Below are 19,035 nucleotides of genomic sequence, written 5' to 3'. Positions count from 1 at the left end.
CCACAGAACTGTAACCACATTTGGAAAAAGACTCTTCTCCACAGACATTACTTGCATAAACAAATATTTTATTTTGAGACAGGTTGCAGGCAGTGTCATGGGCCAATATATCTACTGCCTGTATGTACACATGCATAAACACACACACACACACACACACACACACATGTATATATCTATATATATATATATATATATATATATATATATATATATATATATATATATATACGTGTGTGTGTCTGTGTGTGTATACATATGTCTGTGCATATCTCTCTCTCTATCTTCTTTTTCTTCTTTCGGCTGCTCCCATTAGAGGTCACCACAGCGGATCAACTGTTTCCATTTCTTCCTGTCCTCTGCATCTTGCTCTGTCACACCAACCACCTGCATGTCCTCTCTCGCCACATCCATAAACCTTATCTTAGGCCTTCCTCTTTTCCTGTTACCTGGCAGCTTCATCCTTAGCATCTTTTTCCCAGTGTATACTCTGCATCCCTCCTCAGCACGTGTCCAAACCAATGTAATCTTGCCTCCCTGGCTTTGTCTCCAAAGCTTCCAACCTGGAATGACCCTCTAATATACTTATTCCTAATCCTGTCCGTCCTCGTCACACCCAGTGCAAATCTTAACATCTTCATCTCTGCCACGTCAACCACTGACACCTGCCTTTTTGTCAATTCCACTGTCTCCAGCCCATATAACATAGCTGGTCTCACTACTGTCTTGTAGACCTTCCCTTTTACTCTTACTGGTACTCGTCTGTCACAAATCACTCCTGACACTCTTCTTCACCCACTCCATCCTGCCTGTACTCTCTTCTTCACCTCTATTCCACACTCACCATTACTCTGAACTGTTGATCCCAAGTATTTAAACTCATCCACCTTTACCACCACTACTCCCTGCACCCTCACCATTCCTCTATCCTACCTCTCATTCACACACATATATTCTGTCTTAGTCCTGCTGACCTTCATTCTTCTTCTCTCTAGAGCATATCTCCACCTCTCCAGGGTCTCCTCCACCTGTTCCCTACTTTGACTACAGATCACAATGTCATCTGCAAACATCATAGTCCACAGGGACTCCTGTCTGATCTCGTCTGTCAACCTGTCCATCACCATTGCAAATAAGAAAGGGCTCAGAGCTGATCCTTGATGTAATCCCACCTCCACCTTAAACGTATTCCTCACTCCCACTGCAGACCTCACTGCTGTCACACTACCCTCGTACATATCCTGTACCACTCTTACATACTTCTCTGACACTCCCGACTTCCTCATACAATACCACAACTCCTCTCTAGGCACCCTGTCATATGCTTTCTCTACGTCCACAAAGACACAATGCAACTCCTTCTGACCTTCTCTGTACTTCTCCATCAACACTCTCAGAGCAAAAATCGCATCTGTAGTGCTCTTTCCTGGCATGAAACCATACTGCTGTTCACTAATCATCACCTCCCTTCTTAACCTAACTTCCACTACTCTTTCCCATAACTTCATGCTGTGACTGATCAATTTAATCCCTCTGTAGTTACTACAGCTCTGCACATCACCCTTATTCTTAAAAATCGGTATCAAAACACTTTTTCTCCATTCCTCAGGCATCCTGTCACTTTCCAAGATTTCATTAAACAATCTTGTTAAAAACTCCACTGCCATTTCACCTAAACACCTCCATGCTTCCACAGGTATGTCATCTGGACCATATCTCTCTCTCTCTCTCTCTATATATATATATATATATATATATATATATATATATATATATATATATATATATATATATGTATGTATATTTGTTGTGATAGTTGTGGCATGCTTGGTAGAGTAATTCATTACTAGAAAATCACTTTTGGTAGAAAAGAATGAGTAGAAATAATGTTGGCACAGGTAAATGACTTGTATGCATGTAATGGTTTTATTTTGAGTTAGAATTTTGCAAAGTGGTTTAGTTGGCTGAGTTTTGTAGAGTGAATTTTATTGCTCCTGATATTTGTGCACTTCACTTGATGAAGTTATTATTGTGTGCGCCAGCAGTGATTAAATTTGTTTTTGGAGATTTTTTCCCCTCTGCGAGTTGGTGTGGCCATGGATTTGGAATATTTAAGTTCATGGGGTACAGGGGCTTGCCCCTTACACAAGCACTTGCAGTTTAATTTTTCTGCTGGTATCTTTTGGGACACACATACATATAACATGAACAGATATGCACACAAACACTACACATACACACACATGCTGAACACATACACAAATACACACACCCATGTGTACATACGTACATATGCTCACATATACTCACAGAAACACATACAAACAACACAAATGCACGAGCATGCACGTGCGCACATACACACACAGACACACACACACACTCATATTTATGAAATTTTAGGTGTGCATACAGTGCCATAACCACAAACACGTGCACACATACAGACTCATACCCCACAAACACATCCACACATACACCCAGACATGAATGGTGCACACACACACACATATATATATATATATATATATATATATATATATATATACACACACACACACACATGCAAACACACACTCACACTCATATTTATGAAATTTTAGGTGTGTATACAGTGCCATAACCACAAACACATGTGCACACATACAGATTCACACCCCACAAACATATGCAGGTAGATAGACACACACACACACACACACACACACACGCATGTATCCATGCATATGCACACACATGCACAGACATACACACATACACATATTCACACACACACAAACACCCACATTTATTACATTTTACATATCTATGCAGTGCCATAACCACAAACAATTATGGATACATACAGGCTCATATCACAAACATACACATACACAGGTAGATAAATATATGTGCACACATACAAAAAGCATGATTTGATCTAATGGGTTCTCTCATTTTTAAGATAAATTCAAAGTCTGAAATAGAGTTTATGGGTTCTTAAATCCATCTGTTCCTCTGCAACCATATTTTAGCACAAAATATCTTTTCACTGATTCACTACCCTGTTCCCCTTACCCATAATAGTAATTTGACAAAAACTTTCCATAACTTATGTTTATTGAGAAAGTTACAAAGTTGTTAGATTTGTTGTTGCCTATTTTTATTTGCATAATTGTCACTGATGCAAGTGAAGTAACTAACAGTACTGTAACTCTTCATTCACTTCTGTTTTCAGAATACAAACTATGATGTAATGTTTTCTATTCAAACATTTTATAGGAAAATTACAGGTAAAGAGGAAAAACTGACTGCCATTTTTCTTTCTTCAAAGGCAACCAGCCTGACTCCTGCAGATCCAAATGGGAAAGCTGATCCATATGTCAGTGTCCAATTAGGAAAGAATGAGTTTTCCAGCAAAGAGCGTTACATCCCAAAACAGCTGCATCCTGTCTTTGGAGAGTGAGTAAAGCTACGAGTGAAAATGTGATGCACCATTAGTCACAATTTTGTACAGTGTCTGTGGTAAAATCCAAGGGAGATACAAATCAAAGAAACATAGATACATACACGTATACACATGCACACATTAATACTCACACACGCGTGCGAGCACACACACACACACACACACACACACACACACACACACACACACACACACACACACACACACACACACACAGTCAGCTTGTTTACCTGCTGCTCCAGTCATCATATTTTAGTAATTTCATTCTTTTAAAATGTTTGATTTAAAATTAATGAAAACATGTATTTCCAAATATCGCATTCATATGCCTTCTAAAATACATACACACTATACTAGCAACAGATAACATAAATGCATATTGTAAAACTCATCAACTGTCTGTCATTGTTGACATTTCATGCCACATACTGTCACAAAAGTAACACAAAATCCTTTGCTGGGATGAAACCAACTTATGTTTATGTCTGTTACATTGCAGATATTGCATTCATAGGATGCTGTGAATGACTCTATATGTTGATTGTTCTTGAAATTCAATTCTGAAGCTATGAAATGCATGCTTTTGACTTTCTTATAAAAGTCTCAGCCATTATTTTCAGTATACTGTCTTTATGAACCTGCTTCCTAAAAAGAAGTGTTCAAAATGTGCATTTTTTTATCTTGGGCTTGTAAATGACATGTGATCTATTCATGAGATTCTTTGCACTGCATAGTACAATATAAGTATGTGTTTTTTTTGGTTAAAACTTTGGCAAAATTAAAGAACTAAGTTGAACTGTCCTTTGATCACTATGTATTCACTTTTGTAAGAAAGTCCTTTTTTATTGCAAAATTTATTAGTAAGGATATGGCCTCTAGATCCAGGAAAGTAATTATTCCGCTGTATTTCTCACTTATTAGGACAATAAAAGTAATGTCTTTTGGCTTTTCCAGGTTAGGGGTTGCCACAGTGGAATGCTGGTCCCCTTATGATTGGCAGTAGATTTTTACGGTGCCGAGGTGCCAGCTAGATGCCCAACCTTCAACGAAGGCACACCCATTCATACACGCACCTACCTGCATGTCTTTACTTAGCATAATGTCCACTTTAGTACATACCTCTCTAATCATTTAACACAACTTGAACAACTGCAATACTTTCTCATCATGAAAAGCAAGAGCCTAAATCATAAAAATTACAATGGCCACCTCTAAACCTTGACCCTCTTCTCAGTCCCTCTTCTCAGTATCATACGTGCTACTGAGGGGTGATCTCTGCCTCATGTGCAGACCCTCAACAGACCTTATCCCTTCTGATCTACTGCACATCTGCAAGTCCAATGGTGGAATAAACATCTGCTCAAGAGGTCTTAATCTCTTTTGCTACATAAACAGAACATGTTGGTGTTGGAGGGACAGATACGTTATCACAGAGAACTCCACTTCTTTGGAATAGTCCTCCTCTCCACAAAAAGCAAAGTACTTCCCTTACTCTATTCAAACTTAATCTGGATAAATAAATGAGAAAACACAAATACATCCCAGGCTTAACACCCTTATCCCTTATGGATGCAAATGGTCTACCTATGTTTGGCATATTAGTTTGTTTGTGTCTTTCGGCTTTTCCCGGTTAGGGGTCGCCACAGCTGAACTCCGGTCCGCTAATGATTGGCAGTTGATTTTTATGTACCGGCTTGCCAGGCCTGATGCACAACCTTCAATGAAGATATGCCCATTCACGCATGTCTCCACACAGAAGACGCCCTAGCTGAGAATCGAACCGGACAGCATCTTACTGTGAGGCGACAACGCTACCGCAGCACCTTGGCATATTAGTTATTAAATATTTCTAACAGTTCTTGCCATCATGTTGCTCTCTTGCTTAGTGACAGCCTTTATTTTGTGTTTTTCCAAATCTTCACTCTTGTGATTAGGGTGAATATTCAAAAATTCAGTTGCTCTGCACATGGCTAATTTATCCAATATCAGATCTGCTCCTCTTGATATTCTGACACTGATTTCATCATTTCTGAGTCGGCATACAGTCTTATTTGTTATTATGGACTCAGACAAGTTGCCAAATTCAAAATATTTATGTCTATATTCATACTGGATCAGATCTTTTACTCCTGAATTCTTTGATTTGTACTGAAAAGCAGACAAATTCTTTATGGCAGATTCTTCTTTGGCTCATAGTATACTTGAAACTTGCCTTTTAAGAAATCAGTTTGGTCTCTTTTCTTCTCTTTAAAAGTCGTCATAAGTCACCTTTTTTCCATTCTTATATGGTGTCAGGGTGTGACATCATCATTAGTCCATGTGACCCAATCACCTATGGTCAAGGCTTAAACCAATAAATGCCTAGCTCTGTTAAATACCTTAATGGTGTACTCATCAGTAACCTGAAGGAACACTGTGCACTGTATTTTTTTTCTCATTTTTTTTCCAAGTCACACAGCTTCCAGTGTTCATAGGATCATAGGAAGTTACTAGGCTATAGACCCTATGGCCCTTACAAACCTAGCCAAGCTTTACCGTTATTTTCACAATCAGCACTTATTGCCCTTGTCCAAGAGGGACACAGGTGGAACCCTCAGGGTGAATTTACGGTTACCCATCAAATTGTCCAGATTGCATTTGAAGTGGGAGCCTGATCCAAAGGTGTTTGTAACCTCTAGGAGACAAATCTGTCCCACAAACATGTTCTATTAATGTCAGATACCAGGTTAAGGTCTTTAGAGCGAGTAACCCATGTACCATTTGACTTACAGAGATGCAGCATTTCCAGTAAAGCAGGATCAGAGATTGCCTTGTATGCAAGACAGCATTCACCTCTGAATAGGCTGTATGAAACAGAATAAAGTGATACTGATTTTCAGATGATCCACATAGGCCAGATGCTCCTTGTGAGGTACCTTTGTGGTCTCTCCAATTGCTAGAGGTGCTTAGAAAGGTACATACCAAAAGGGGAGTTGTACTCAATTATTGGCCTGATGAGACAAGAATACAGGGAGGTTGTAACTTCTTTTTTTCTGGAGGCAATGCCCTTACTTATGAGATGAGCAATATAGAATGCCCTTCTTACCACTGTGGAGATATGGTGGTCAAAGGTGTTTTAGCTGTGAACCTGTGTACCCAGGTCTCTCACCACTGAGTGAAAACTTAAGGTGTTGCTAGCAATGTGGTAGTTTGTAGGAACATTGCCCTTACCGAAAGGGATGATAATACATTTTTTGCACTGAGTTTAAAGCCAACACTTTGGCACCAATCATTTGTTTGTGTAAGACCCTCTTGTAGGATGTTGACATAATTTGGAGATTCTACAACCTCTCCCAGTTTGCACTCATCAGCAAACTTTGTCAGCCACAGACCTTTAGTTTTTGCTTGCACTTCGGAGAAATAGATTCCAAACAGTAGAGGTCCCGGTACTGATCTCTGTGGAACACCATTGGTTACTGGTCTGCTGTTGGAAGTGGATTCCCCTATTTTGACTATATGGGTTCTATCAGTGAGCCAGTTAGCGACCCATCTAATGATATAAGGGTTGATACCTAGCCAGATGAGTTTATTAATGATGTCTGCATTGAGGATAGTGTCAAATGCCGTGGTTAAGTCTAGGTAGGCTGCATGCACAGATTTCCTCTTGTCCAGGGCCTTGGTGACTGTCTCAAAGAAGTCCACCATGTTTAACAGACATGCTCGCCCTTTGACAAATCCAAACTGAGTAGCGTCAAGTGTTTGGAGCTTACTTATATCTTTGTTGATAAGGTCCATGATGATTCGCTACATGGCCTTGCAGATAAAGCTAGTCAGGCTAATAGGTCATTAATTCCCGGGGTCAGTGGAATCACCACCTTTGTGCCAAGGAATAACAGTGGCCATTTTCCATTCAGCTGGGATGAAGTCAGTGCTTTGACTATAATTGAAAAGAGTACCCAATGGTGTTGCTAATTCTTGTTGGAGCCCATGTAGGATGTAGCCTGGGATATTATCAGGTCCCAGAGATGCTGTGTTCCTGGCCTTAGAGAGGGTGTTAATGACCTGCTGTTTAGAGATACAAGGTAGGGGACAGGTGGCAGTGATGTCATGGGGTACGTATGGTGGGGACAGGGAAGTAAAGTTTTCACAGAACCTGTCAGCCAACAGATTAGCTATGTCTGCAGGCTCAGTATATGTTGTATTATTAACTACCAGTTCTGCACAAATCATCTGGGCCTTTCCTTTTAGGTAACAGATGTAACTAAAGAATGCCTTATGGTTGTCTTTAGTTGAGGAAGCTAATTTGGATTCTTAGCTTGCTTTGGAGAACTTCATACAAAGTCTTATTTGCTTGTTTAAGCTGATAAGGGAGTGTTTATGTTTAGGGCTTGCTCCTTTTTACTCTTAGATAGCAATTTCTTCCTCTTATTGTAAAGCCTGTTAATGGCAGTTGTCCACCAGGCATGTTTGCTCCTCCTTGAGGAGCTTGTTTTGGTCCTACTAGGTACAGCTGAGTCAATGCAGTAATGCAAGTGTTTGTATAAAGCATTGGTATAGAATTTGGCATAGTTGCCAATTCTATCTGAGGGGGGAGGTGCAGAGAAGCTATTTATACCATACCATAAGAGGTTATAATCTGCTTTAGAGAAGTTTTTTAGTTTAGTTGCTGCTGAAGGGGGGAGTCATGTGTGATAGTTACTTCAAATAAGACTGATTTGTGGTCAGATCTCACCAGGGAAGACCTCACAGTGGTGGTGCTACAGTGGTCCCCCATATTAGTAAGCAGCAGATCCAGGATGTTGGCACCCCTTGTGGGGTTGTCAAGCAGCTGGTCCAAGGCACTGGGCTTAATGAAGTTGAGGAACCTTTGGATTAGTGAGTTTGAGCATGACTAATTTACCCAGTCAATGGATGGGTAGTTAAAGTCACCCAAAACCATGCTGTTTGAATATATCTTGATAGACTCAAGCAGATCCAAATAGGCAGAGTGGGTATCCTGATTCATGGAGGGGATCCTGTAGTTGGCAATGACTTGAATAGGTGTCCTACCAACAGTTAATTGCACCTGAAGTATCTCCAGGGAATCATGCTGTTTGACCAATCTGGAGGTGTATTTATCTTTAATAAAAATTGATATACCACCTCCTTTAGTTTTCACTGAGATTCTTATGAAGCCTCAGACATATCGGTACTTGCAATGTAGTCTTCACATGTCCAAATCTTTAAAAAGCACATGAAAATCAGGGTGATTCACTGAACTGAGAAAAGAAAATAAATCTTTACAAGAGTAAAATGTGAGGCTGCAATTTGAAAAAAAAGTTATTTGAGATAAACATAAAACAAGAATCTTTCGCTCTTTCCATAAAAAAGAACAGCTTTACAGTAGCACTGCTTTTACCCAACTGGTACACATACCAGAAGTGTCATTGGATAGCTTGTGGGTCTTAAGAAACTCTACAAAGGTCGAAATGCAGAGCAGACCAATAATGCATTTTCTTGTATCAGTAAAGTTTATTCTGACATCATGTACCCATAACATGTAGTATATGAGTACTGATAAAGAATATACATTGTCAGAATGAACGAGAAAGATACATTAGACATTATATGTTTCACCAAGAAGCTTTACTACAGACAGACACAGGCAGACTGTAGTGACAGTTATCACATAAATCATAAAGGTAGTGGGCTTAGCTGCCATAGCTGTACTATTTTCACATTACGTATATATGTGTTGCCCTTAAGTCATCCATTCTTAGAGGCGCAAATGATTTTTTTAATCTCACAAACAACTCAAGAAGCTTATTCCATTTCTAGCACCAAGCCAGTAATAGGACACTGACCTAAATTTATACAGGTATGAGTTCTCCTTCATTTTTGCCATTCTTTCTTTCCTAACTGCTTTCATGCCCTTATGTACCTATACCATGTTTTCCTTTCAAGGAATGTAACCCCAAAATATCTCCTTCTTTTTTCATACCTTTATCATCCAGCTCTCTTACTGTACTAGTTGCTCTTTGACATGCCCCTCTACCCTATCTGCTTCATTAAATAAGATGGCTACTCCAGTTTGTCATAAAGGCTTGTGCCCCATCCTGATACAAGATTAAATAGACATCGCTAAGTGATTCATGAGCTACAATTATTGTTATGTCTGCAGTTGCTAGAAAGGAGCGTCAATTACCTGGACAGTCCACTCCAATTAGTGCCATGGGAGGGATACCTTTTCAGATAACATGGGTCATGGTTTACTTGGACTGTGATGGGACAGGGGAACAAACAAGTGATAGTTTTCAGTGATATCCCTACAAATGTTCTAATAGGTAATGACTCTGAAAACAAGTAATGCCATCCAGCCAGGCAGGGAGGCATTCACATAATGCCAATAAAGGGAGGTAATGTGCCTTCTTCAGGAAAAGAGATAGGTAGTCACAATAAGCCTATATCTGAGCCACAACTTTCAAAAGGTCTTTCTTTTTGAAGTGGCAATATTGGGTGAAGAAATGGTTAGGAGCAACAAGCTTAAATCAGAGTCAGAGTTGTCAAGAAATACTAGACTTTCATTGGAAGAAAACTGGGACAGATCACAAGGGAAGAGTTGCAACAGGTACAGCACACAGATCAGACCTTACAGAACTTCAGGAAGGTAGTCAAGGAGGTTTTAAATACTCAAGCCTGGTGAGGTCAGCATACTGGCATAAATTAAATAGTAACTCAAACTTCCACACATAGAAGAATGGAAGATTAGGTTGTTATTTCCGGATTCTTCTGTTTGCAGTTCTTTATTTATTTTTACTTGGAGAAAGGGTTACTATACAAAGAATAGACTCTTGAAGGAGGATCAGAAGAAGACGTTAGTAATAGATAGTCAGTCATGTGTCATCAAGCACTTCTTCCGTAGCCCATGGTGTTTCTTTTTCAAGCCATCTGGGCATAAAGTGTAAAAAATGAGGTTTATGCAGAGTTTTGTATTGTTCAAGCATTGCAAAAGATGTGAGATGGTATTTCAAGACATGTCAGTGGCATTAAAAGGTTGGAAATGTGGGAGACAATGCAAAGAATGCTTTATTGCCATTGCCTGTTATTGTGTGACTATTTCAGAAGGATGTCATTGATATTATAGAGCCTTTTGGTATTCCAAGTGTCACAGGTCAGGAATATATGTTAATGGTGGTAGATTGTACTATTTAAGTACTCTGCCTCAGTGGCTTTGCCCCTTGTTAAAGTAGAAATGGTAGCAAATGCTCTGTCCATCAGGGAAACACTGAGGGAAAGATAGGGTAGCTTCATGTCATATCTGCACTGGGCTAAAGCTGTTAAAAAAACACCTTCCATCCACAAACAAATGGTTTGCAGGAGAGGGTTAATTCTACTCTCAAGTTCATGCTAATAGCATTCACATGTTAATTTAAGCAAAAATTGGGCAACTACCACCCCATTTTCTCTTTGCATACAGAGTGGTACACCATGAATGCACAAGCTTTTCCCCATTTGTCATGGGATGAGCAGGATCATTGACTTAATTTGTGATGAGAGGGAGTATGACTGTGATTTCCAAAAGGAATATTTTGCAGAGAGTGTGTGTGTTAAATTTCAGGGCTAAGCTTGTGGCTTCATGTGACCGGCAGAAGAACAACAGCAACAAAGTGTTTGGTGACACAGGACAGTGAGAGCCTGACAGTATACTGGGAGACAAATGGCACTGGTACTGATTCCTGTCCAGAAAAATAATCAAAGGCAGTGTGGCAGAGTCTTTTCACTATTCTGAAGAAGGAAGCTGATGTCAGTTATATTGTGGAGATGCCAGGCAGGTGACAAACACAAACCCTCTGCCATATTAATATGATGAAACCCTACAATGAAACAGAGGCACCAGTACATAGTATATATAATGGGTTACAAGACAAATTAGATATGAAAGATCTCCTTTCTCCTCAGTGAGGCCAGAACTGATGCTTCAGTGGATGAGGTAGTTGTCTCTTAGCAGCAATCCTCTACACATATTCAGGATATCTGAGTAGTGTTCAATGGTCTTTGGACATGTTCACTGCTAAGCCAGGGTATGCCCAACTAGTAGAACACCATCTAGACACAGGAACCCAACAAGCAGTCAAAGAAGATCCTTGTAGGCTACCCTTTTGGAAGAAATGGACAAGAAGTTGAGTCTGGGGGATAATCCAGTAATCCAATACTCCGTAGACCTCACTTGTGGTATTGGTGATGAAAATTGATGGAGGATCCATGTTTTATATAGCCTATAGGAAACTCGACAGTCACACAGAAGAATATGCATACCTCAAGCATAGGATAGATCAGTCTTTAGATCGGCTGGATCAAGCTACATATCTGGTTATGGCTGACCTAAGGGTCACTGGCATAGAACTTTTTAAACCTATAGCAAGTAAGATGTTATCATTTTTACTCAGTTTGAATTGCATGAATTCACCAGAAATGCCCTTTGGGATAATGTATGCCTCAGCAGCTTTCCACAGCCTGGTAGATCACATCACATCAGGGGCTGGACATTATTCTCTAGCTTACAGAGACATTATCACCGTTTTTAGTCATCCCTGGTATAAACATTTGTGACATATCAGAGAGGATTAAAAAGGGACTAGTTGATTTGCATGGCAAACAAATATCAGGAAGGAATATCAGAAGCAATTTATATTTACCATCAGGTGGGTGGTGGAATAATTTGACCAGAAAATTCTAACATGGAAGCTATGCAGGCATGGCTTACCCCTGTTACCATAAAGCAGGTAAAGGCATTCCTCAGCATATCAGGATATTATGAAAGGTTTGTTCCTCACTACATTAACCTAGCCACACTTTTCCTGGACCTCACCCACAAAATATGCCAGATAAGGTTATCTGGTTACAAGCTCGTGAGCAGGTTTTCCAGAAACTTAAGGAGGGCGTGCTGGGACTCCCTAGCTCTACCTGCTCCTGATTATAGCCAATAATTCATAATGTAAGATATTGTTCAAAACACAGCTTCATGGCAGTATTAAGTCAAGTCCCTTAAAAGAGAAAAAAAATTTGGGAAGTATATCTCATTCATACAGGTCAACTGATGGAAGATTCACAGAAAATGTGGAAGCATACTATTTGTGAACAGCATGGACTCTTCAAATCATCCATCTTACCTATATGGTAGACAATTTATAATAGTTATAGACTGAATTCACTTGAAGTAGTTACAAAGAGTACAAGGGCTAATTCGTGACCTTCTTAAACCTTGCAATTACAGTCTTAAATATGACTATCTAGCATGAATGCTGTGCCAGTTATGAAAATGCAGATGGTCTCTCAAGATGGGATTGGGAAACTTAACTTAAACACATTTACACTTCCAAACTTTGATATTGGGTAGTAGTTCAACAAAACTCATCTGAGGCCTACAGATGATGGACAAATATGTAGATACGTGGGATTAAGCTAAGTAGATGTAGTTATTATCAGGGGAAAGATTTGATTGGCTGAGTGAGTACTGTAATTGTCTTTCAGTAAAGCATACAGAAAGCTGCATTTTGTTGAATTAAATGTGCATATATTTTTCATATAAGACTGTATCAAACTAATCTTACAGCATGTAAAATATAACAGATCTATAGCAATTTGTTGAAGGCTCACTTCAGACAACCTTTCTTCATCGGCCCAAAACTACGAAAGGTTCAGTCCTGCTTAGATTCACATCAAAAAAATATTTCACCAGGGAAGGGAAGCACTTGGTCAACACTACACTGAAACAAACCCAGTAGTATGTCAAACCCAACCAAGTGGGGGGCTGCACTCCCCCATGCCCCCCAATGTGGGGAGGCTGTGCCCCCACACCCCCATTAATATATATACCAAATTTGAGTCCACACTACAGTGGGGAAAAGGAAAAATTTGTGCTGCTGGCCAACTGCTTGCTTTCCCTACTTAAGTCTTTCGTGGATGTGAACATTCGCAGAACTGAACATTTGATGGTTTCGGGTCCATGAAGAAAGGTTCGTGGAGGTAACCCGTCGACAAACTGATACAAACCCTAATATAACTGTACAAAACAGATGCTTTTGCTTTAAGTGGAATTGTAGCAGAGTTGTTAATGAGTAAAACAGGTTTCACAAATGTGCCCATGTTGACAGTGCTTTAAACTTCTCTTGAAATGCTATCTCAGCTCAAAAGAATACTTTACCTTATTTGGACACCTCCCACCCCCAGTATCTGGTTCTGGAAATAAGAAACATTGCATTCAAACTAAGGAAAAAACAGGAAACACAGCCTGGAACTTTAGAGGACAGACTGTTGCTTTAGCTTCTACATTGCTTTTAAGGTGTGCAAAATAACTACATTTGAGACATAGTCCATGCTGAAATCCATTGCCTGTGAAATTATGCAATGGGTATCTGGACTTAAAATTCAGGCAAACACAAAAAATTAAATACATTTTAGCTACTAGTACAAAACAAGGTAAGCACCTAGCCAGTGTTCTTCTCTATGCCATTTGTGTGTTACTTTTGGTAAGATAGCACTGGGAGCAAGGTGACTGAGATCCTGGGGAGGCAGTTATTGTAACTCAACCCTTGAGCTGGTTAATACAAAGTTTATTTGGGTGTGACAGGTTGTGGCTATTACCAAATGCAGCAGTATGTGGTTGCAATATACTATTAAGGCAGTTTACTCATCACATATTGTTTGGCAGTCAACAAATCTAATCACCACACATAAGGGTCCCTGCAGTGCAGCTTTCCAGGTGATACCATGACAAGCTTGATAAATAATGTGACACAAAACTAGTTGAAAGCTATTTATCTCACTTAATTGCCTTGTAAAGGCAGTTAAGAGATTCTAAATACTGAAACATATAACAGAAGATAATGAACAAAAGTTAAACGGTAAATGATCTGTCTCTTCAGTGGCCCATATAGATAATGTTGTCCATGTACAAAGCTACAGGAGTAACACCTAACATCACTATCAGTGTGTGCTTGTTGTTAAAATATTTTAATTTTCTAAGATGAGGAGACCTTTTAATAATGCATTTGCTTGACCTTTTCTCTAGTTTCAGCCATGCATTTATGATGAAGTTTGTGAAGATCTGTTGTCCAGTACAAACCTTTGCCTTTGGTTTTGTCAAGGTACTAGATAACTCATAGAAACACCTAATTAAGATGCATCTTACCACAACTTCCAGAAACATCTACCATCACTTTTCTAAGGGTATATAAAGCACTGTTAGGAATTTGCTGCTACTACTGTTTCTGATTATTATATTATCTAATTGATTGACTTGCTATCAGTACATTATAACATAAAAGCATACAGGCTGCTTGCTGAGAACAGTATTCCTCCGCTCAAGCTTGCTGCCAGTCAAGCCATATTTTTCCCATATAGCTGGTTGACTGATATCCCCCAATCCCACTTGATCAGAGATTTGAACCCTAATCATCAGCACAAACTAATAGCTGTTGGGAGTTCCTCATAACTTGAAAATATTGAATGTAACCTACTTCAGGACCAGAAGAAACCAGACCCAAACAAATCCAACATTTGGAAAAAGCAACTTCTACTAAATAGAAAACTGGTAAAAGTATTTTATTGAGTGAGCACTTTCATCGCCACAAAATGGGACTTCATGAGAATAAGTGCAAAGTAATTTAAACTTCCTTATATAATAAAAACAAATCATGTGATGAGGTCAAATTCATTAAAGTTAATTACCAACAATGTTGTTAATAAACACATCATTAAAAACAAAACCTAAAATATCTAGGTACATGCTAAAAAATATTTGCTTAAAAACTGAAAACATTTCAATTAAAAAAATAAATAAAATAATGTAGCATGTGTTAAAAACTAATATAGAGATAAATATGTATGAGTACTTGTATGTGTATAAAACTTACATTATTAAAATTTCTGTGATGTAAATTTCAAAACGGGCTTTGATTGCCAAGACATTTCCCTGTATTCTAATTTGGGTGCCCAATCACCACCCCTAGAATTCACTTGCTCAAGAATTCCAAACCTAAAACCCATATAAGCATCACTTACTGACAAATGTTTGAAAGGGCATTGGCTGGGTTGTTTTTCTTATGTCATATTGGTGTTCATATATTCTTTTGCATAGACATCTTTTGTTTTTTTCCTGCATAAAAATCAGGGCAGCCCCACATTTCATAATATAAACAAAACCTTTACTTCTACAATTACCTTTTTGTAAGACCACTGAAGACTTTAAAATATTATCCAAGGTTAAAACTGTGTCTTCTATAATGTAACTGCACTGACTGTAGCACCCACAGCATGTGGTATCACTCTTACCCATAGGGGAAGAGGTATGCATTGGCCCCTGGAGTGGAAATTCAAAAACATCTTTCAATTTACCTATTTTGTAAATAAAACATGGTCTGTTACCTAGTAAGTTAAAAATAGAGGAGTTCGCTCTAAAAAGGTTTCATTGCCTTCCTATAATACTTCTAATTACTTGAGTATTTGTCATTGTATTCAACTACCATAGAGCATTTGCAAGGTTTAGATTAATCCATCCTGTAATCTGTACATAAACCTGTGCAGTGAAAACAGAGTCATTGAGGAAGGTAGATGATACAGAGATAAACTGCCTGCAGTGATTGGTAGGATTCACAATGTGAGACAGATGAAGAAATAATCAGAGCAGATGTCAGAGTATCTCCAATTATAGAGATGGTCAGAGAGAACAGATTGTAGAGATGGTCAAAGAGAACAGACTATGGTGGTTTTATCACATGTGCAGGAAAACAAAAGATGATTTGGTGAAGAAGATTTAGGAGAGACAAGAAGAAGGCAAGAGGAAATGATAATATCCAGCAAAAAGATGGATGTATTACATGAGAGAAGACTGGCAACACTAAGGCATAACTGTTGAAGATAATAGAAGAGTGGCACTGAATTGAGAGAGATAACAGTTGCTATTTTCTTAAATGAGCAGCCCCACTAAGCCACATGATCCAGTTTATGAAAAAAACTCTATATTGAAGACATTGAATAAAGTGAAATTTGTACAACATATATTTTATTATGTCTCAAGCAGGTATGAAAGAATGATTGCATGAAAGGATGAATGATGTAGTTCTGTACACCTTCATGCAAATTCATATAATTAATTTGATAATTTAGGGAACAGTATGCTGTATGATTGCAGATACTTAGATTATTTTAATCAAAACTTTTATATTGACATTTTTAATTTATAGGAAAACTGTTACAAAAAGCTGAAAATATGTTTTCCCTCATGTCTTGAATGCTTTTGCATTACTAATGTCCTTGTATCAAAGTACGTGGTCACTCTTATTTTCAAACTTGTAATACCACAACATCGTCTGAAATTAGGCTGCTGTTGTGGATAGCATTGTTTTTTATAGTCAATGCCTTCATCTCCCTGATGTCATTTTATTGGGGCAGAGAGAAATCCATATGATGAGAGGATCATTTACTGTGGTTCTGTCAGTCATCAGTTTACAGCAATACTGTGACTGCCCACTTTTGACTGTCAGAATCAATCTGCATTTTTCATTACTTTGCTTCATTTGATTTTATCAGTGGCCATCTTAGATACAACATTGTAAGGAATGTTTGTATGATAGGCTCAGATATGTAGCTAAGTTAATTGTTCTTTTCAAAGTAACAGTTGTAGTTCAGTGTTCAACTGTGAGTAATCTGACCCCTGCAATTAATATATGTCACTTGGGCTGAGATGGTTTGTGTTGCGTTCATTTTTTATTACTCTATCTAGAAATAGTCTGATGTTAATCTTCCTTCCACAACTCACTGACTTGTCTCAGCCAAACACTGTATGCAATGGAAACATTCTGTAACAATACAGCAGAAGAAACATGTACTTCTACAGATAATACTCTGGGAAAAATGCAAAATCAAATGCTGATAGAAAATCAGAAGAGTTGCTTGTCTTTTCAGCTTTTCCCGGTTAGGGGTCGCCACAGCGGAACTCAGGTCTGCTAATGATTGGTAGTAGATTTTTATGGTGCCGAGTTGCCAGCCCAACGCTCAACCTTCAGCGAAGGCACGCCCATTCACGCATGTCTTTCAGAGGCCACATGACCGCAGGGAGGACATGCAGACTCCACACAAAAGGCACTCCAGCCAGGAATCGAACAGGAGAACCTCTTACTGTGAGGCAACAACACTACTGCTGTACCACCGCGTAAGATGAAAATATTTTTTTCTTTGTGGCACTCAGAGTTTGATTAAAGGAAAAGCCAACTAATTTGTATAAGAAAGATAATAAACTAAGTGTAAGTTGTGTTTTCTTGTTCATTTGCTCCTGAAAACTAAGCTTGAAAGCCTTGCTTTTGTTCAGGCTCTAGGCCATGCAATTACACACTGATGTGATGCTGGCAGTCTATAATGGATAAGGTACATTCAAATGACAACATTTAAGTGACATTGTTTTCTACAAAATACTAAATGGCAGCTATCAGCCCCCACTTCACCAGTTCTTATAGTTTAGAGATATGGCCTACACTCTAAGGATACAGATTAAAAGTATCTTGCTCAGACCTCCCTACATACTTGCTGCAACCAAAAGATAATTTGCCAGACTAGTTCCAGAATATCGAAAAAGATTACTTCATAATATAGAGTTGATTATCAATATTAAAGACTACAGAAAATCATAAAGAAATGCATTAAAGGAAAGTATTACTTCCATTGTTTTTGCAATCATGCTTTGGTTATCCTTCTTTCCATAAATCACCTAAATATAGATGTTTTAACTCTTCATCCTGGCCTTCTCACCTCCACTCCTGTGAAACATTCTTTCCTTTTATCTCTTGGAATTTTACTTCCTCCACTGCACATCTTTTCCTCTTTATAGTACACTTCAGTTAGTTACAATTCATTATCTCACTTATATACACTCCTTCCCATTTTACCTCTTTTCTCTACTGTTCTCTTCTTTCTTTCATTTTTTCTCTCTCTTCTTTTATTTAGTGTTATTCTATAATTCCATACTCTACCTCTTTTCCATTACTAAATGGTAAAGGACGTATTTACATTTTTATAGTGTATAGATTGTTAGTGTTATAATAACTTTCCCATAAACTGATTGTTTTCATGATTGATAATGTCCAGGTCTGTAGCTGTTTTGTCCCACATTGTGCCTGAAAAAGGCTTTCACACCAGTGTGCTCTCCTATTCTCAAAAATATAGGAATTCAGTGCCCAAGAGAGCAAAGCTCCAACCAAATACAAAAAGATAGGCACTAGAAACCACACCAGCGAGTAACCAGCACTGAATTTACTGACCACATAAAACAGCAGCACCAAACAGATTAAATGTTTAACTTTTTCACTCTGTTTTATATTCATAATAGAACTTCTTCAGATACATTAAAATATACAGTCCCATCATACCCCTTAAATTTATCCCCAGTTAAACCTTATTATCCAATCAAAAACATTTGAAACATTTAAAATTACATCCTACAATAATAAAAAAAACTGTGAATACACATCTCAATGTTAAACTTATTGGGAAAATCATCCTTCTATATAAAATATCTTAATAAAAAAGCATTAGCTACGTTTTTAAATAATCATATTAAAACAATACTGAAATAA

General features: G+C 38.4%; 1 protein-coding gene across 1 annotated transcript in view; it reads left to right on the top strand.

Moving 5' to 3' along the window:
• The window catches only part of LOC122797635 (fer-1-like protein 4), a 1,984,889-nt gene that overhangs the window by 1,389,114 nt on the left and 576,740 nt on the right, over nucleotides 1-19,035 (top strand). The window contains exon 29 of the mRNA XM_044066179.1: nucleotides 3,314-3,441. Within this exon, the coding sequence (XP_043922114.1) occupies nucleotides 3,314-3,441 (128 nt within the window). The remainder of the gene's footprint in view (nucleotides 1-3,313; nucleotides 3,442-19,035) is intronic.

This window comes from Protopterus annectens, chromosome 3.part1 (genome assembly GCF_019279795.1).
Source record: "Protopterus annectens isolate FY-2018-M chromosome 3.part1, PAN1.0, whole genome shotgun sequence".
Taxonomy (NCBI): Eukaryota; Metazoa; Chordata; order Ceratodontiformes; family Protopteridae; genus Protopterus; species Protopterus annectens.
The sequence above is the reverse complement of the archived record's forward strand: the minus strand, read 5'-3'. Positions and strand labels throughout refer to the sequence as shown.